A 21665-nucleotide genomic window follows, 5' to 3' on the forward strand; every position below is an offset into this window, starting at 1 on the left:
GTGAATGTATCTTAACTCAGGTCTAAAGAAGGGTCTCGACCCAAAACGTCACCCATTCCTTCTCTCCAGAGATGCTGCCTGTCCCGCTGAGCCACTGCAGCATTTAGTGTCTTATCTTTGGTGTAAACTAGCATCTGCAGTTGCTTCCTACACATTAACTCAGAGCTTCTACATTGCATTGTATGTTTCCAAATACACAGGACAAGATGTTAGAAATCCAAAGTGCCAAATGTCAATTTGCTCCCGGAGGTAATGGGAGGCTTATGCACTCACCTATGCTCCTCTGATGTTGAGAAAGGCTAGGCAGACACGTCATTGGGGTTATCAAGTGGGCACCTACTTTCATCGACGTTTCGCTGATTGGACCCACGACGTCTCCAGTAGGCTCAGCAGTGCATTCTGGCATCCCAGAACCACCCCCCTCTGCATCTGCCTAGCCGGCTTATTTGGAGACCAGATGGGGTCTTTCCTTTTTCAGCCAGAGCCACTGGCTACTCTGCTCTGCCACCTGTGATGTTTCCTTGATAACCTGGCGTAGGGCTTGTCTGCTGATCCCCAGGTCCTTCATCAGTCTTACGATAGATGTTGCCACAAATCCTCGACATCCAACTTCTACCGGGCAGATCTTTGCTCTCCAGCCCCGCTGTTCTGCCTCCGCTGCAAGGTCTGTGTAGCGCAGTTTCTTTCTTTCAAAGGCTTCCTGCACAGCATCCTCCCAAGGGACTGTGAGCTCCACAAAATACACCATGCGCTGAGAGTTGGGCCAGAGGACAAGATCAGGCCTCAAGTTGGTGATGGCTATCTCTGGTGGAACTGTAAGCCGTTGGTCCACATCCACCAGCATCTGCCAGTCCCGGGCTGCCTCCAGCTGTCCAAACCTTGTCCTTGGTGGAATTTTCCGTTGCTTTTGTTCCCCCTCCCGAACAAAGGCAATTGGCATAACTGGGTTGGTTGTTCTGGGCGGCAGGGCATTGTTGGTTGTTCTCCTGCTTTCCAGAGTCGCTGCCAGGCATTTGAGCACTTGATTATGTCTCCAGGTGTACCGTCCTTGGGAGAGGCTTACTTTACACCCTGTGAGGATGTGCTTAAGCGTGGCTGGTGTTGAACACAGGGGGCATGATGGATCTTCGCCCAGCCATTGGTTGAGATTTTTTGGGCTAGGAAGGACATCATAGGTTGCCCGAATGAGGAAGCTTATCCTGCTCGCCTCCATCTCCCACATGTCCTTCCAGCTGATCTTCCGCTTTTCCACACTCTCCCATCTCATCCACTGGCCCTGTTTAGCATGCGACACAGCCTTGGCACACCTACTCGACTCCTCCTGTCGGCGGACTTTGGCCGTGACCAACTTCCGGCGCTCCAGTGAGGATGCCTTGTTCCAGCAAGGTCACTTTCCGCCAAGCCCCAAGCCACTTCGTCCGTGTTGGACTTGCCCAATCATGTCGCCTTGGTGGAGAGCAGATTTTGCCTGCTGTGTCGCATTCTTAGCCATCCACTTCCTTCCTGTTGCCAGGGTTGGGGCAGCAGCTCGGATGACAGTGTCCCTCGATTCTGCCAGGGTCATCTCTAGTCTGACTTTAGTGCACTTGAACTCCTCTGTGAGGCTAGAGAGAGGCAGCTGAAGTACCCCCTGACCGTACAGGCCTACGTTGCTCAGGCATCGAGGAACACCTAACCACTTTCTCACAAAAGAGCTGATTGTTCTTTCCATCTTCTCGACTCTTGTGAGGGTGATGTCATACATGGTTAGTGGCCACATAAGGCGAGGTAGTAACCCAAACTGCAGGCACCAGATTTTCAGCTTTCCAGGCAATATGGATCGGTCGATGTTCGCCAGACCTTTGATGATTTCTTGCCTAAGCTCGTTTGCCTGATCAGTGTCCTTCAGTTTAGTCATATCATCTCCCCAGACTTTTGATTGGCTTCTCTGACACAGTTGGGATTGGTTCTTGATCAATGAAAAACCTTTGATCCGTCAGTTTGCCTTTGATTATAGAAATGCTTCTTGATTTGGATGGCTTAAATTTCATTCTAACCCCAGTGATGTTCTCTTGAAGCTTCCCTAAAAGGCGCCTGGTGCAAGGTGCTGTTGTTGTTATGGTTGTCATGTCATCCATGTAGGCCCTGATGGGTGGTAGACGGACTCCAGACTTCAGCCGCTCGCCTCTCACCACCCACTTGGAGGCCCTTATGATGACTTCCATAGCCATTGTAAAAATCAATGGGGAGATGGTACACCTTGCCATTATGCCAATCTCCATGCAGTGCCTTGTGGCGGTAAAGTCTGGCGTGGTGAAACACAGCTGCAGATCCTGAAAATAAGTCTTGACAAGGCTTGCGATGGTCTCTGGTATCCTGAAGAAGTTAAAGGATGCCCACAGGAAACTGTGAGGGACAGTTCCGAACGCATTGGCAAGGTCAAGGAAAACGACATGCAGATCTCTGCATGTGCCAAATTATGCTGGTATGTTCGAGACATCCAGAGAACCCTGGGATGCCTGCTTTTTGGACTGTTGTATCCACAAGGTTGTTTCTCTCTAAATAGCTGGTCATCCTCTGAGCTATGATGCTGAAGAAGATTTTACCCTCTACATTGAGGAGACTGATAGGGCGGAATTGGCTGATATCTGTGGATTCCTTCTCTTTCGGAATCAGGACTCCACCTGCCCTGCGCCATGCTTTGGGTATAATTCTCTTCTCCCAAGCCACTCTCATTAGCCTCCACAGGAAGCGAAGAACATCAGGAGCACTCTTGTAGAGTCGATACGGAACCCCATTTGGCCCTGGGGCTGAAGATGCTCTTACCTGCTTTACTGTCTGTTCCACCTCCCTCCACTTTGGAGGACTAATGTCCATCTGGTGCTCTGGTTGTTCAATTGGTGGAATGTCCGATGGAATAGCTGTCTTCAGGTGTCTCTTGTCATCCGCATGTATTCTTTTCAGATGCTCGTCTAGCTCCTGCCTTGATGTTTTCAGGTTTCCTCCCTTTTCTCTGATGAAAAGTGATTTTACGAACTTATAGGGGTCCTTGAAGAAGCGTGATCTCGTTCGTTCTTTCTTTTTTCGTGACTTCCGCAGGTATTCTGCTCGTCTCAGGGTTGCTAAACGGCTTTTGATGTTTCCCTGGAGAATGTTGATGCCCTCCTTCTCACTATCAGAAGCCTTCCTCCACTGCTTCTTGAGCTGCCTTCTCTCCCGGATTAGGCATTCCATCTCCTTTTGCCGTCTGGACTTGCTTTCCAAAGCGGGTGCCCTTTCCTTTTCCTCCCTTACTCCATATCGCTCTGCTCCATAGCCATAGATAATGTCACCCATCTTATCAAGCTTTCTTTCGACTGTACCCCTTACACCCTGTAGGATATTGGTCAGGTCTGCATTTATGGTCTTCCATTCTTTCTTCTCCGAGGCTCCAGGCCATTTCACGCAGGGTTTTCTTCCGCTGATCTTTTTTTCCATTGCTGGTTTTCTTGGCTGGATGGGCTCCATATTTTCCTCTGCCTGCATAACTGTGCTTGAGTTTCCTTCATCAGGGGGGCTGATGTCCTGCGAACTTTGGTGAGACTCCAGTCGCTGGACTTCATTCGACTGACTTGATTGACTTCTCAGGAAGTACTTATCAATGCGAGGTCCCTGTTTTCCCTCCCTCAAGCACCCTTTCTTTCCTTGATGTATTTTCAAGCCCTTTAAAGATGTTATTTTCATCCAGCCGCAGGAGCAGACCTGAAGCCTCTTCTCGGATGCTGATTGTGCGCATGGTTCTTGGTGAGTGCATGTATTGCTCATGGTCTTTTCCGTTCCTAGGTCTATGGCCGTATTATCCTTCAATGAGTCTTAACTCTAGGGGTATTCTTTCTTTAATTCTGTTCGTAGCAATAGGCGGGTGAATCCAAAATACTGAATAGTATTGGATCCTGCTGACATGGGGAGCTAGCCCATGCCTGCCCCAGGTGGGGTTTATTTCCTCCTGTCAGCTGTCTTTCCAGCAGTCACAAGGTCTTTCCCTTGTCAGCCATTCTATTCACGGCAGTCACTGGATGATTCCAGGGTAAATGTTTCCAAATACACAGGACAAGATGTTAGAAATCCAAAGTGCCAAATGTCAATTTGCTCCCGGTGGTAATGGGAGGCTTATGCACTCACCTATGCTCCTCTAATGTTGAGAAAGAAGGGGGGTGAACTGAATTCATATGCAGATTTCAGCATCCTTTCTTACTTTAGACTTGGCTGAACTTCATCCATGCATGATGGGGGAAAGTGGGCAGGCCCTACCTCTTGGAAAAGCCACTATCCCCAACACTCAATTTCTCCTCTCCCCACTTCTGCTCTCAAGATGACACTTCCAAGAAGTCCTCTTTCTTACGTAAACGTGGCTTTTCCCCCTACTGTCTGTGGCATAGGGGTTGCCGCTGGGTTTGGCAGAGAACACACCAACAGTAGGAGGAACTTGTGTGATGTGTTTTATTTATAGTGGTAAGAAAGGGAATAGCTTGACAATTTTCAGGTGGCCAAACCAATATCAGGTAATTGGACCCAGTTGTTACCAATGATGCTAGGCATTGGCCTCTCCTGGCCTGTCGGATATTGATAGGGATTAGAGCAGCATCCAAGGGCAGGGGCAATGTCACATGTCATAGATGGATCCCTCACCTGCGTTGCCTCTGTGGCACATGGTTCGCTTCTTGCTTCCCCCGCACCCTCCCCCTGGATTGACCCTTGCCTTTCACCCCACCAGCCTCCGCACCTAACACATCATCCTCTGACATTTCCGCCACCTCCAATGTGATCCCATCAATACATCTTCCATCCCCACTCCTTTCTGCTTTCCGTAGAGCCCATTCCCTCTGCAACTCCTCAGTTCACTCATTCCTTCCCACCCAAACCGCCCCCTCTCCAGGTACTTTCCCTTGCAACTGCCAAAATGTAAACCCTCACACTTATTACATAGTTTGTAAGTTTGCAGATGACACTAAAATTGATAGTATAATAGAAAATGAAAAAAATCATCTGACATTATAACAACTGGTAATGTGGGTTTAGGATTAGCAGCTGGAATTTAGCCAAGATAAATGCAAAATATTGCATTTTGGTAAGTTAAACAAGGGCAGGAGCTACACTGCTAATGGCAGGGCCGCGGAGAGTGTGTGAACGGACAGAGAAACATAGAAAATAGGTGCAGGGAGTAGGCCATTTGGCCCTTCTAGCTAACACCGCCATTCATTATGATCATGGCTGATCATCCACAATCAGTAAATCCTTTGATCCCACTAAACCCGAGAGCTCAATCTAACTCTTTTAAATTCAACCTGTGAATTGGCCTCCACTGCCTTCTGTGGCAGAGAATTCCATAAATTCGCAACTCTCTGGGTGAAATTTTTTTTCTCACCCCAGTTTTAAATGGCCTCCCCCTTTATTCTTAGACTGTGGCCCCTGGTTCTGGACTCCTCCAACAATGGGAATATTTTTCCTGCATCTAGCTTGTCAAATCCTTTCATAATTTTATATGTCTCTATAAGATCCCCTCTCATCCTTCTAAACTCCAGATTAGTTTTAATCTGCAATTTCAGAGGGAGAAAGTTAAATCAGAAGTGTCAGTGTTGCAGTTGAACAAAAGGGACTATGAAGGCATGAGAGAGGAGCTGGCCAAGGTCGACTGGAAAAGGATCCTAGCAGGAATGACGGTGGAACAGCAATGGCAGGAATTTATGAACATAATCCAGAAGATGCAGGATCATTTCATTCCAAAGAGGAAGAAAGATTCTAAGAGGAGTAAGAGGCAACCATGGCTGACAATGGAAGATAGGGATGAAATTAAACTAAAAGAAAAGATATAACATAGCAAAGAGTAGAGGGAAGCCAGAGGATTGGGCAACTTTCAAAGGATAACAGAAGGTAACAAAACGGGCAATACGGGGTGAAGTATGAGGGAAAGCTGGCCAAGAATGTAAAGAAGGACAGTAAAAGCTTCTTTAGATATGTTAAGAGAAAAAGATTCGTAAAGAAAATGTGGGTCCCTTGAAAGCAGAAACGGGTGAAATTATTATGGGTAACAAGGAAATGGCAGAAGAGTTGAACAGGTACTTCGGATCTGTCTTCACTAAGGAAGACACAAACAACCTCTCAGATGTACAAGAGGATGGAGGATCTAGGGAGACAGAGGAACTGAAAGAAATCTGCATTAGGCGAGAAATAGTATTGGGTCGACTGAAGGCTGATAAATCCCAGGGCCTGATGGTCTGCATCCCAGGGTACTCAAGGAGGTGGCTCTGGAAATCGTGGATGCATTAGTGATCCTTTTCCAATGCTCAATAGATTCAGGTTCAGTTCCTGTGGATTGGAGGGTAGCTAATGTTATCCCACTTTTCAAGAAAGGAGCGAGAGGGAAAATGGGGAATTATAGACTAGTTAGCCTGACATTGGTGATGGGGAAGATCCTGGAGTCAATTATTAAAGAGGTAATAACGAAGCATTTGGATAGCAGTAAAAGGATTTGTCCAAGTCATCATGGATTTATGAAGGGGAAATCCTGCTTGATCAATCTTCTGGAATTTTTTGAGGATGTCACAAGTAAAATGGATGAAGGGGAGCCAGTGGATGTAGTTTATCTAGACTTTCAGAAAGTTTTTGATAAGGACCCACACGGGAGGTTGGTGAGCAAAATTAGAGCACATGGTATTGGGGGTAGGGTAGTGACATGGATAGAGAATTGGTTGCCAGACAGGAAGCAAAGAGAAGGAATAAACGGGTCCTTTTCAGAATGGCAGGCAGTAGTGAGTGGAGTGCCGCAAGGCTCGGTGCTGGGCATATGGTGGACGAGGTATATGAAAGGAAAAGGCTGAGATATTCCAACCTTGCAGTAGAGGCAGAGGAATGAGGTTGGAGTGTAAATGGAGGTGGGTTGTATGGGTTTTGTAGCCAGTTCCACCGCAAGGCTCTGAGGGTCGTAGGAGTCCGAGGGCAGGCCCAAAGGAGGGCAATCAAAGAACATGACAATGTCGCCGAACGGAGCAGTCACTGGCTGTGGATGAAAAGAAGAGATGCTGTCTGGGCTGCCACATGACCATCCAGAAGCTAACTTTAAGACACACACCCAGGTCTGATCACCCAGCGGTGGGCCTGCCCCGAATTAGAGTATCTTGTGAAAAAAGGCCAAAACACCCAGTGACGTTGAGGTACACAACTGATGATGTGCCTGAATGGTAGTACCTAGTGGTCATCCCCAAGAATAACACCAGTTAATTGTAGTGCAAACCCTAGGGATTGTAACATCCAGTCCTTCTAATCAATCAATGATTTGGATGAAGGAATTAGAAGTAACACTAGCAAGTTTGCAGATGACACAACACAAAGCTGTGTGGCAGTGTGAACTGCGAAGAGGATGTTAGGAGGTTGCAGGGTGACTTGGACAGGTTGAGTGAGTGGGCAGATGCATGGCAGATGCAGTATAATAATGTAGGTAAATGTGAGGGTATCCACTTTGACGGCAAGAATAAGAAGGCAGATTATTATCTCAATGGTGTCAGATTAGGTAAAGGGGAAGTGCAACGAGACCTTGGTGTCCTTGTACACCAGTCACTGAAAGTAAGCGTGCAGGTACAGCAGGCTGAAGAAAGCTAATAACGAGAGGATTGGAATATAGGAGTAAAGAGGTCCTTCAGTTGTATAGGGCCCTGGTGAGACACATCTGGAGTATTGTGTGCAGTTTTGGTCTCCTAATTTGAGGAAGGACATCCTTGCTATTGAGGCAGAGCAGCGTAGGTTCACGAGGTTACCTCCCGGGATGGCGGGATGGTCATATGAGGAAGGATTGGAAAGACTAGGCTTCTATTCACTGGAGATAGGGTATCGTTTTAAAGTGAAAGCGAAGAGTTTTAAAATGGATCCGAGGGGCAGCATTTTCACACAAGCATTGATGGTTATGTGAACGAGCTTCATGGGGAAGTGATGGAAGAGGCTACAATTAAAGTTTTAAGGACATTTGGATAAATACACAGATAGGAAAGGTTTAGAGGAATGTGGGCCAAACACAGGTAAATGGGACTAGCTTAGGTAGGCAACCTGGTCAGAATGGGCATTTTGGGTTAAAATTGGTTGCTTTGCTTGATTTACTCTATGCAAACATAGGCTTTCTCTAATCTGGTGTTTTCAAAAGGAAAAGGAGCATCAGAACCTGGGCACAAGCATCAGTCAGCTTCAGGAAGAGGTGAGTCTCTATAATAGAATGATGCATTTGCAGATGATGTGTTTATCAAATGTATTTCAAGAGTCAAGAGGGCTTTATTGTCATATCAATAAAACAGAGCAATGAAATTTCTTACTTGCAGAAGCGCAACAGATATGTAAACATAGTACTCTAGTGTCGTACACCTATGGTGATGGTGAGTTGAAGGATAGGATATTTATTAGTACTCTGGTTGGTAGGCCATGTAACAATATATTTTGATGCGAATTTAAACTGATTCATAAATCAAACTGGTAGTTTTGATTTTGTGGAAAACACAAATTAGAATGCAAGCATTTTAATGTAAAATGCCTATTTTAAGATTGCTTTAAATAGGGACCTTGTGGATAGGTACTAAAATAAAGTTATGCAAATTACAGTTATTAGGCAGCAGCTTGAGAGAGTACATTAGGTACAGTTGTTTTTGGGTAAGTCCACATATGACGTGGCTTTTTCATCCTACATTAAAAACAAGGGGTTAACCAGGGACAAGATAGGATCGATCAAGGATAAAGGGGGGAATTTGTGCTTGGAGTTGGGGCTTGTAGGTGAGGTAATAAACAGGCACTTTGCATCTGTATTCACCAAGAAGAAAGGCAAGAGGTAAAAAAGTATGGGAAATACTAATCTGCAAGGACAGTTTGAGATCTCTCCCAGTTTATTAAGCTACAGGCGAGGTATCCAAAGGCAGGAGAGTAGCTGATGTACAAGGGAGGTCTGGGAAGGACTAAAGTGGATGGTACATAGATAGCAAAGATGGTCATCAAAAATCACAGCAGGATTTTGATCAGTTGGGCAAGTGGGCTGAGGAATGGTTAATGAACTTTAATGCCAATACGTGCAAGATATTGCATTTTGGGAAGACAAATCACAGACCTTCACAGAATTTGTGGATCTGAGCTATAGGGAGAGATTGGGCAGCTTAGGACCTTATTTCTTGGATGATAGTGTATAGGATCATGAGGCGACTAGATAGGGTGAAAGCAGTGTCTTTCACACAGAGTAGGGGACTCAATAAGCAATAATCTTTTCACACAGAGGGGAGTGGGTATATGGAATGAGCTGTCAGAAGAGATAGTTGAGGCAGGTACTACAACAACACTTAAAGGACATTTGGGCAGGTTCATGGATGGAAAAGGTTTAGAGGGGGAAAGGCCAAACATGGACAGGTGAGACGAGTGTAGATGGGACATATTTGTCAGCATGAGCAAGTAAGGGCAAAAGGCCTATTTCCATGCTTTATGAATCTAATGTTATTCCTTTATTTAAGAAGGGTAGTAGATAAAATCCAGAAAATTATAGGTCGATGAGCCTCAAGTAAGTGGTAGGGAAGCTATTGGAGTGGATTATTCAGGATAGGATTTACTCCCATTTGGAAGAGAATGGGTTAACTAGGGACAGGGCTTTGTGCACGGCATGTCGTGTCTTACTAACATCCAGTTTTTTGAGGAGGTGGCGAAAGTGATTAATGTGGGTAGGGGGCTGGATGTTATCTACGTTCATTTTTGTACAGCATTTGATAAAGTTCAGATGTAGAAATAAGAAATTCCAGATGCTGCTTAAATATACAAACGGACATAAAGTGCTGGAGTAACTCAACCGGTCAGGCAGTATCTCTGGAGAAGGCTGAAGAAGTGTCTTGACCCGAAACATAACCTATCCATGTTTTCCAGAGATGCTGCCTGACCTGCTGAATTACTCCAGCACTTCGTGTCATATTCTCCTGCGTTCTTCCTATAAGATTTGACACCCTTACTTATCAAGAATCTGTCAATCTCCATTTTAAAAATTCCCATTGACGGCCTCCACATCATCTGTGGCAATGAATTCCACAGATTCACCACCCTCTGACTAAATAAATTCCTCCTCATCTCCTTTCTAAAGGTACGTCCTTTTATTCTGAGGATGTGTCCTCTGGTCCTAGACACTCCCAGTAGTGGAAACATTCTCTCCAAATCCACACTATCCAGGCTTTTCACAATTCGGTAGGTTTCAATGAGGTCCCCCATCATCCTTCTAAACTCCAGTGAGTACAGGCCCAGATCCGTCAAATGCTCATCATACGTTAACCCAATCATCCCCGTGATCATTCTCATGAACCTCCTCTGGACCCTCTCCAATGCCAGCACATCCCTCCTCAGACATGGGGCCCAAAACTGCGCACAGTACTCCAAATGTGGTCTGATCAGTACATTCTAAAGCCTCAGCATTACATCCCTGTTTTTATATTTGCCTTCTTCCGATTCGCCTTGCCCTTGCAAATTAACCTTTTGAGAATTTTGCACCAGCACTCCTGTCCCTTTGCACTCCCAGTTTCTCAAACATCTCCCTATTTAGAAAATAGTCTATGCTTTTATTCCAACTACCAAGGTGCATGACCACACATTTTGCTATGCTGTATTCCGTCTGCCACTTCTTTGTCCATGCTCCCAACCTGTCCAGGTCCAACTGCAGACTCCCTACTTCTTCTACACTAACTGCTCCTCCACCTACCTTCGTATTATCTGCAAACATGGCCACAAAGCCATCAATTGCCTCATCCGAATCATTAATATTCTCCGTGAAGAGTAGTGGATCAAACACCGACCCCTGTGGACCACCACTAGTCACTGGCAGCCAACCAGGAACTGACCCTTTTATTACCATTCTGTGCCTTCAGCCATTCAACCAACCTATCTCTGCTAGTATATTCCTTGGTTGCTCACTCCTTGATGTTTGCTTATTATGATAGGAGTGTTGTTATAGCAGAAGCAGCCTAACAGGTAAAATTAAAAGGGACCAATGTGAAATACATTAAAACTGATTTGCTGTCTGATTGTTCAGAAATCATGATGGTTTGGCGTATGGCTCACCAGGTGATGTTTGTACTTACCACGAGCCAGGGCTATGCTTCTTGCACTCCCAACCATTGATTGGTGCCATAGCTCCTGCAATCATTATAAACTCGCTGTGTTTACTGAAATAGTAGAGTAATCTCTTTTTTGATAAGTGAGTTAGAAATTGTGTTTGTATATTAATCAAATGACTGTATAATCTGGAATATCTGTTTGGCAAAATCCACAGTGATAGATTAATGAAGTTTTCCTGTAAAGATAATTAAAACAATATATATCTCTTGAACCTTAAGTTGAAATTTTGCACAAAGTGGACAAGTTAAAAATCCTAAGTTAACACTTTTCTTATATAATGCAGAATGGGAAACTGACAGTTGAGAAAGACAATATGTATTGCAGATACGATGAGCTGCTATTTGAGATGGCTGAGCTGAAGGTATGCCAAAATAATACAGAAAAAATGTTTCTTGTCACTTCTTGTATTATGCAATTTTGTGCTTTTAAATAAGTATTAGTTATGGTATAATGCTAACCAAGAAACTAATGATTGCATGTGGCTCACCAGTGTCCTTCAGAGGGTAAAGAATGCCCTTGTTCTGTCTGGTCTATAGATGATAACGACTGTGAGCTGCCCTCAGTAGGGTGGCCTATTATGTCACTCAGTTATATCAGTTGTAAATGCTATGCTAAATGGTGTTGGGAATGAAGTGGATTTAAATATTGCTGACAATTAGATGAAATCAAAGTAGAAGAAATTTTCTGATTATCATATATCATATCATATCATATATATACAGCCGGAAACAGGCCTTTTCGGCCCATCAAGTCCGTGCCGCCCAGCGATCCCCGCACATTAACGCTATCCTACACCCACTAGGGACAATTTTTACATTTACCCAGCCAATTAACCTACATACCTGTACGTCTTTGGATTGCATTTCAGATCTTTCTGAAGTAGTCTTTATTAAAGAAGGATGATTTTTCTAAAGTTCAGAATAAAATATAACATAGTGTAAGAACAGGCCCTTCTGTACACAATAAATATGTCAAACATGATCCAAAAACAAACACATATAGACCCAAACAATCCATATCCCTCCATTCCCTGCACGAGAACAGGCCATTCGGTCCACAATAACTGTGGAACATGATGCAAAGAGCAACTCGTATGCCAGCACTTAATCCATACCCCTTCATTTCCTGCTTATTCATAGGCATGTTCAAAAGTTTCTTAAATGCCACTGTCATATCTTCCTCAAACACCACCTCAGCTCAGTTTAGTTTCTTGTTACATGTACAGTGAAAAGCTTTTATTGCGTGTTAATCAGAGAGCGGAAAGACAATACATGATTTGAATCGAGCCATCCACAGTGTATAGGGAATGAGGAATAACATTTAGTGCAAGATAAAGTCAGTCAAATCTGATCAAAGATAGTCCGAGAGTCACCAATGAGGTAGATAATAGTTCAGGACTGCTCTTTAGTTGTGGGAGAATGGTTTAGTTGCCTGATAACAGCTGGGAAGGAACTGTCCCTGAATCTGGAGGTGTGCGTTTTCACACTTCTGTGCCTTTTACCTGATGGGAGAGGGGAAAAGAGGGAGCGGCCAGGGTGCAACACGTCCTTGAATATGCTGTTGGCCTTGCCGAGGCAGTGTGAGGTGTAGATGGAGTCAATGGAAGGGAGGTTGGTTTGTGTGGTGGTCTGGGCTGCGTCCACAATTCGCTGCAATTTCTTGCTGTGTTGGATGGAGCTGTTCCCAAACCAAGCTGTGATGCATCCTGATAAAATGTTTTCTACAGCACATCTGTAGAAGTTGTTGAGAGTTGTTGGGGATATGCTGAACTTCCTAGACCTTCGAAGGAAGTAGAGGTGTGCTCTCTTGGTCGTTGCTTCAATATGGGTGGCCCATTGGCGATATTTACTGCTAGGAATTTGAACATTCCAACCATCTCTACTTTGACGCCAACAATGCAAACAAGGGTATAGTTTTGCTTCCTGAATCACCATCTCCTTTGTCTTCCTGACATTGAGAGAATGGTTGTAGTCTCAACACCAGGACAAACTGTTCTCAATCTCCTTCCTGTACTCCGTCACATCATTAGAGTCAGAGAGTTATAGAGTAATGCAGTGTGGAAACAGGCCCTTCGGCCCAACTTCCCCACTCCGGCCAACAATGTCCCAGCTACACAAGTCCCACTTGCGCTTGGTCCATATCCCTTCAAACCTGTCCTATCCATGTATCTGTCTAACTGTTTCTTAAATGATGGGATAGTCCCAGCCTTAACTACCTCCTCTGACACCTTGTTCCATACACCCACCACCCTTTGTGAAAAAGTTACCCCTCGGATTCCTATTAAATCTTTTCCCCTTCACCTTGAACCTATGTCTTCTGGTCCTCGATTCCTCTACTCTGGGCAAGATACTCTGCATCTGCCCAATCTATTCCTCATGACTTTTTGCAACTCTATAAGATGAAGCTCTCATCAGAGACATGTTGTTCGCCGATGACGTAGCAGTTGTGTCCCACACCCAGCAGGAACTACAGTCATTGGGAGGGAGGGAGGGGGAGGGAGGAGGAAAGTGGATAAGGGGGGTTGAGGGGAAGTGGGGAGGGGAGGGGGGTAGGAGAGGGTGCTGCACCAATGCAGGAGAGGTTTGGGCCCAACGGGTCCACTTGGTCTAGTTTGTACATTAAAAACAAGAGGGTGACCAGGGAGAAGGTACCATCCCTGAAGGATAAAGGAGGAAATCTATGCTTGGAGTCAAAAGGTAGGTAGGTACTAAACAATTAGTTTGCATTTGTATTCAGCGAGGTAAAGACTTGGACGATAGGGAGATCAGTGTGGAGAATACAGATATGCTAGGGCAGTTTGAGATCAAGAAGGTTCTGAGGCTCTCGAAGAGCATTAAGATGGATAACTACAAAGGGCCTGATGGGATGCATCCCAGGTTGTTGAGGGAAGCAAGAGGGATTGTCGGGCTTTGATGAGGAGCTTCTCAAGAGGGTTAGATTTGGCTCTTAGGGCTAAAGGACTCAAGGTGATGTGGGGAAAAAATAGGAACGGGGTAGTGATTTTAGATGATCAGCCATGATCATATTGAATGGGGTGCTGGCTCGAAGGGCCGAATGGCCAACTCCTGCATCTATTTTTTTTCTAGCTGCAGGCGACGAATGGGAGGACAGGAGAGTGGCCAATTTTGTTACGAAGGGAAGTAGAGAGAATCCAGGGAATTATAGGCCGCTGAAACTCACATCAGTGGTTGGGAAACTATTGGAGTGAATTCTTTGAGATAGAATTTACTTCCATTTGGAAGAGAATGTGCTAAATAGGGATAGCCGGCATAGATTTGTACGCGATAGATCGTAACTTATTAACTGGATTTTATTTTTGAGGAGGTGACAAAGGAGAACGATGAAGGTAGGACAGGGGATGTTGTATGCCTGGATTTTAGTGAGGGTTTTGATGAGTCCCCTCATGATAAGGGGATCCAGAAGATTAAGATGTACGGGATTCATGATGACGTGGTTGTATGGATTCAGAACTGGCTTATTCATAGAACACAGTGTAATACTGGAAGGTAAATATTCTGGCTGGCGGTCTGTGACCAGTGGAGATCCGCAGAGATCTATGCTGGGATCTCTGCTGTTTGTGATATATATATATAAATGACCTAGATGCAAATGTGTTTGGGTTGATGAGTAAATCTGCTAATAACAACATTGGAGGAGTTGCAGACTGTGAGGAATGCTGTCAGAAAATATACCAGAATACAGAGACCGTTCCCTCCGAAACTCCCTGGTCCACTCGTCCCTTCCCACCCAAACCACCCCCTGCCCAGATACTTTCCCCTGCAACTGCAGGAGATGCAACACTGTCCCTTTACCTCCCCCCTCGACTCCATCCAAGGACCCAAACTTTATTTTCAGGTGAGGCAGAGGTTCACCTGCACCTCCTCCAACCTCATCTGTTGTATCTGCTGTTCCAGATGTCAACTTCTCTACATCGGCGAGACCAAGCGCAGGCTCGGCGATCATTTCGCTGAACTCCTCCGCTCAGTCCGTCTCAACCAACCTGATCTCCCAGTGGCTCAGCACTTCAACTCCCCCTCCCATTCCTAATCTGCTTTCTGTCCTGGGCCTCCTCCATTGTCAGAGTGAGGCCCAGCGCAAATTGGAGGAACAGCATCTCATATTTCGCTTGGGCAGTTTACACCCCAGCGGTATGAACATTGACTTCTCTAACTTCAGGTAGTCCCTGCCTCCACTCTCTATCCCCTCCCCCTTCCCAGTTCTCCCACTAGTCTTCCCGTCTCCACCTACATCCTATCTTTGTCCCGCCCCCACCCCTGACATCAGTCTGAAGATGAATCTCTTCCGAGATACTGCCTGACCCGCTGATTTACTCCAGCATTTTGTGTCTACGAGATCAGCAGCAGAAATGGGTGGAGAAATGACAGATAGAGATTAACCAGTGTGAGGTGTTGCACTTTGAGAGATTGAGTCTAAGGGGAAAGTATACAGTTAATGGCTTAACAGCATCGATGTGCAGAATGATCTTGGAATCCTAGTTCATTGCTCACTGAAGGTGGCAGCACAAGTGGACAGGGTGGTAAAGAAGGCATATAATATGCTTGCCTTCATTGCTAGCGGCATTGAATGTAAGAGTCGAGAAGTCATGATGCAGCTCTATAGGACTTTGTCTAGGCTGCATTTATAATATTGGGTGAAGTTCTGGTCATCCCATTACAGGAAAGATGTGCAGGAGAGGGTGCAGAGGCTTTCAGCTGCATGGAGAGGTTGGATAGAACTGGATTGTTTTCTCTGGAACTACGGAGGTTGAGGGGAGACTTGATAGAAGTATTTAAATTATTAGAGGCATAGATTGGTGGATGGTCAGAATGTTTCTCCCAGGGTGAAAATGTGCAGCACTAGATGGCATAGCTAAAAGGTGAGAGGGGGAAAGTTTAATGGAAATGTACAGCGCAAGTTTTTTGTACACATGGGGCTTGAACATTGCCAGGGGTTGTGATGGAAACAGATACGACAGTGGCGTTTAAGAGACTTGTAGATATGCACATGGAAGTGCATAGAATAAAGGGATACGGATCATGCAACTTGGCATCGTGTTTGACACAAACATTCCTGCTATTCTATGCTTTAATGGTTTGGTGATATCATTCCTGATCATGTTGGGCATGAAAGACATAACTGATAGATTAGACCTGTGGCATGTAATAGAAAGGGGAGGGGGAAGTAAGGTATTTGTAGAATTTGGAGAATTCAATGTTCATACCGTAATCGGAATATGAGGTGCTGCTCCTGCAGTTTGCATGCGGACTCACTCTAGCAATGGAGGAGGCCCAGGACAAAGAGGTATTGAAAGGGATGGAATGTTAAAGTGTTTAGCAAACAGGCGATCCAGTAGTCCTTCGCAGAACGAGCGCAAGTATTCAACGAAATGGGCATTGAATCTACGCTTTGCCTCACCAATGTAAAGGATACCGCATCAGGAACAGTAGGTAAGGTTAGAGAAGGTACATGTAAATCTCTGTCTCGCTTGGAAGGACTGCTGGGGTCCTTGGATGGAGTCGAGGGAGGAGGTATGACAGGTGTGATATCTCTTGCGGGGGAGGGGTGGTTTGTGTGGGAATGGATGAGGCATGGGATCCAGGGATAGCTACTTAACTGGATACAGAATTGGCTTTATGGAAGGTAGCGGAGACTGGAGGCAATAGACAATAGACAATAGACAATAGGTGCAGGAGTAGGCCATTCAGCCCTTCGAGCCAGCACCGCCATTCAATGCAATCATGGCTGATCACTCTCAATCAGTACCCCGTTCCTGCCTTCTCCCCATACCCCCTCACTCCGCTATCCTTAAGAGCTCTATCCAGCTCTCTCTTGAAAGCATCCAACGAACTGGCCTCCACTGCCTTCTGAGGCAGAGAATTCCACACCTTCACCACCTGAAAAAGTTCTTCCTCATCTCCGTTCTAAATGGCCTACCCCTTATTCTTAAACTGTGGCCCCTTGTTCTGGACTCCCCCAACATTGGGAACATGTTATCTGCCTCTAATGTGTCCAATCCTCTAATTATCTTATATGTTTCAATAAGATCCCCCCGCATCCTTCTAAATTCCAGTGTATACAAGCCCAATCGCTCCAGCCTTTCAACATACGACAGTCCCGCCATTCCGGGAATTAACCTAGTGAACCTACGCTGCACGCCCTCCATAGCAAGAATATCCTTCCTCAAATTTGGAGACCAAAACTGCACACAGTACTCCAAGTGCGGTCTCACCAGGGCCCGGTACAACTGTAGAAGGACCTCTTTGCTCCTATACTCAACTCCTCTTGTTACGAAGGCCAACATTCCATTGGCTTTCTTCACTGCCTGCTGTACCTGCATGCTTCCTTTCATTGACTGATGCACTAGGACACCCAGATCTCGTTGTACTCCCCCTCCTCCTAACTTGACACCATTCAGATAATAATCTGCCTTTCTATTCTTACTTCCAAAGTGAATAACCTCACACTTATCTACATTAAACTGCATCTGCCATGTATCCGCCCACTCACACAACCTGTCCAAGTCACCCTGCAGCCTTATTGCATCTTCCTCACAATTCACACTACCCCCCAACTTAGTATCATCTGCAAATTTGCTAATGGTACTTTTAATCCCTTCGTCTAAGTCATTAATGTATATCGTAAATAGCTGGGGTCCCAGCACCGAACCTTGCGGTACCCCACTGGTCACTGCCTGCCAGTGTCTCTCAGCCTTGGGGGCGTCCCCCTGAAGCTGGCAGAATTCCGAAACACTGGGCATAGCGGTATTTGCAGAAAACTGCTGTTGTTCACCTGAAGAAACTAAAATGGTAGGGGTCAGGGCCTCTGTGCGTGCCAATGTGTCAGCCAATGCATTCCTGAAAGAAATGGGATCCTTGACAGATGTATGCGAATTACATTTAATGACAGCCAAGGTTTTCGGGAGTGTTAAACTCGCTAGTAGACTTCGGACAAACAGGGCATTTTTAATAGGAGTGCCTGCTGCAGTCAAAAAGCCCCTGTGCTGCCACAGGTTACCAAAATCATGTGCAACCCCAAAGGCATATCGTGAGTCGGTGTAAATATTAGCACATTGGTCAACGCAAAGGTGGCAGGCCCGCGTGAGGGCAAATAATTCAGCTTGCTGGGCAGCATGAGGTGTACTGAAAAAGGCTAGGGTGGGCAGTATCCTCAATCTCTAGCGCCGATCGTGCGGATTCTTGTTCGTGGCGCAACTTAACCCTTTGTCTGGGACCTATCCATATTCCCTGATGCTGTCTCATTATCGGGGGGTAGTCCCCAATATTCTGGCGGGGAGGGTAGAACCGGGACTGGCACCACCGCAGCCGGTGGCTCTGCCTGTGGGGCTGTGGGGATCGGACGGGTTCCTCGTCACCCTCGGACTCCTGATTACCTAATAAAGCCGCTATAGACTCCAGTGGTTCGGATTCTGACTTTTGTTGTTGTTGGGCGAGATATATCCCTTTGGTACCGGTTTTAAATTCACCTCGAGCTCGGGTAGCACGGTCAAGTCTTAGATCATACACCTTACATTCCGCTTGCAAAATATCGCATGTTTTCGGTATTCCCAACCTATCACACACTGATATCCCTCTACTACTTGCATTTTCCCTCGAACTTCGCTCCCTTGACTCCTGATGGTGCTTCCCCCTCTTTCCATTTTTTTAATCCTCTTTTTCCATTTCTTCACTGCTTCTCGCTCCCACATTAATTATTACCAAACGATCAATTTACCCAGACCAAGACAATGTCAACAAGAGTGACCGCCCTTTACGTTAAAATACCGGGGCACCGCCATCACCTTATCCAAAGTCCGTCTCACATGTCTGACATCCAATTACCAAACGATCAATTTCTCTTATATCCATAGCCTGTCCCATTCCTGGCCTGACAACCAATCACTATATCACGTTATGAAATTACTCTTAAATTTACCCAGACCACAGACTCATGTGATAAAGACTCTTACCTCAATATCATCCTTATCCTTGCCCTTTGTCTGTGAATCTCAGTTGAACACAAAATCAACCCCAAACGAGGGACTTCAGTGTCTGAAAAACGTCAACGTCCGGGGTCTCGAACAACGGTCGAGAAGTGCACTCTGTCCCCTTCGGACGTGTTTCAGTCACTGCTGCCTCTTAGTCGTTCGTGGTTGACGGTGCCAAAGAGATCCTGCCGACTACGCCAAATGTAGTAGTCCGTGCCCTATGAACAGAATAGTCAGACAACCGAATTCGTATAACCTCTTTATTCTACTCACCCAGGTGGGAGAGAGTCTAGAAACCGGAGCGTTTAGAAACACTCAGGAAGCTAGTGTAGTCTCTCTCCCCGAATGCTAACAATTACACATATTTATACCCAAAATACATGTGCCAGTACATTTCCTGTTGCTACCTTATATGGCAAGTTTTACAATGTCCTATAAATCTTTATGTGCCATTCAGGACCCCTATGTCCTCCGTGTCCTGTGTGACCTACATGTCCTCGGTATTCCCAGGACCAAAGAACAGTCGATATGACCAAATGTTCCCCTTAACCATCAAAGGATGGTTAAGCATCAAAGCCTTAAAGCCAGTTGCCCATATCAAAGGATGGTCCACCATAAACCGTGCCTCCATGCTGAGCAACAGGATGTCCTGGCAACATAATCGAGCTGGAGCTTTTACACCTTTTTTACACCCCTGCAATAAAACCCATATGGCGAAATGTCGAATGTTTAACCCCTTACATTCCCCTCTTTGATTATATTATAATCACCGTTTGTGTTGTTTTCTTTTTAAATTGACCGATTAACAAGTAGTTGGCGTATACATGGACCGAAACAATAACAAATTAACAGGATCACTACAATTAACAGAAAGATACTGCCATAATGGAAAATCGGCCCCCACAAATATCCTAAACCAAACCAATCCCATCCTGAAGCATTAATTTGATTTTGGGCTAAATCTGCCCCTATTTTCCTAGTCAAGCCAAGTCAATTTTATTTGTATAGCACATTTAAAAACAACCCACATTGACCAAAGCGTTGTACATCAGTTCAGGTACTAAGAATATACATACAATGGCACACAAACATAACAGCATATACATAAACAGTTCACAGCGCCCCCTCAGAGGGTTCAAACACTAAATGCTCTTTCTATAACCTCCTTCACATGCCCCGCGATATTGGTGATATTAGAGGATACATCTGGTACAAATGTACAACATTCTTGCCCTATCATAGCACAGGTATCCCCTTTCTCGGCTAGCAGGAAATCTAGAGCCATACGATTCTGGAGAGCGACAAGACGCAGGGCCATCATTTCAGTTGTTAACTGGCCTATTTGTTCCTGAGTCTCGTACAGTCCATCAGCAGTACAATTTGCTAATTGTTCCAGGGCACTAGCTAAGTTTCAAATTTCAGTTCCTGCCCGAGCGGTTCCCCATCTCGGGAATATTATCCACCAAAACCTCTCAAACTCCGATACAACTCGTTTAGAGCGCCACTCTGGATGCTGTAGAGGATGATTTATGATTCGTAAATGTGGGATTACAAAAGCTAGATAACAGCACCCTGTCCAGGTCTCATAAGATCCCTGATCATACCGTGGCGAAAGTCCTGGTAACCAGACATATGCTCAGCTCCCACATATTAAGTAAGTCCCATTGAGAGGTCTTGGGGGAACTGTAGTACTGATATGGGTGCATGTGCTGAATCCCATTCTACAGAAACAGGTTGTATTTATTGGTGTTTCTGGAGAGTCATGAGGAGAATTAACTTGCATCCGGGGCCAATTCTCCCGTGTTTGATTAAGATAGGATCTCAAGAACCACCCATTAAAACATTGACATCCACAGTCATCTGATTGGTTGTCGTAATCCGTACACCAATTATTGGGGCCAGGGCTCTGTGAGTGATTCAAAAAGAACCGGGCAGACCTGACTTCACTCGGAGTGAAGGGGACCGGGTAAAGAGGCATCATGCTTTTTCCATGTGTTGAAACCTGGGGCGCACACCCAACCGGCAGACCGTTCCACCTGTGAAGCATATGTCTGACATAAACGATTGGTTCGCTTGGTTGGTTGGTCAAACGATTGGTTGAAGAAACGATTGGTTTGCCGGAGATCCGAGGTTCGTCCTTCTATCTGACTACCGAGGGTCAATATAATCCACAATCCCATCTCAGCCTCATGTTGTCCCGTGGTTTCTGGGCGTTTCGGACCTGAGAATGCTAGGCTGATAAAGATTGGGTTAATAATTTCATTTATTCAATTAAACGCTCATCCAGGTCGTACAGTTCATGGAGGTTGATGCACCCCTCTCCCTCCATCCCCCAAGGGGTTCGGAGTGGTTTCCCGTATAATACCTCAGCTGGGGCTAATCCTGTAGTAGAGTGGGGTTATACGCATAGAGGTTTTCTAAATGTGGTCCTCAGGCATTGAATAAATGAAAAGCAAAATACTTACTTTAAATATCTTATGTACCCACTGACCCAAGTAAATAGGCTTCAAAGGCTAATTTATCAACTAAGCTAGTACAAAAATGGGAAGGGTCC

General features: G+C 45.4%; 1 protein-coding gene across 1 annotated transcript in view; it reads left to right on the forward strand.

The window, feature by feature from the left end:
- LOC144611364 (protein KASH5-like) overlaps positions 1 to 21665 on the forward strand; it is a 115777-nt gene that overhangs the window by 7904 nt on the left and 86208 nt on the right. The window contains exons 3-4 of the mRNA XM_078430435.1: positions 8150 to 8200; positions 11411 to 11488. Coding sequence (XP_078286561.1) covers positions 8150 to 8200; positions 11411 to 11488 — 129 coding nt within the window. The remainder of the gene's footprint in view (positions 1 to 8149; positions 8201 to 11410; positions 11489 to 21665) is intronic.

Source organism: Rhinoraja longicauda, chromosome 40 (genome assembly GCF_053455715.1).
Source record: "Rhinoraja longicauda isolate Sanriku21f chromosome 40, sRhiLon1.1, whole genome shotgun sequence".
NCBI lineage: Eukaryota > Metazoa > Chordata > Chondrichthyes > Rajiformes > Arhynchobatidae > Rhinoraja > Rhinoraja longicauda.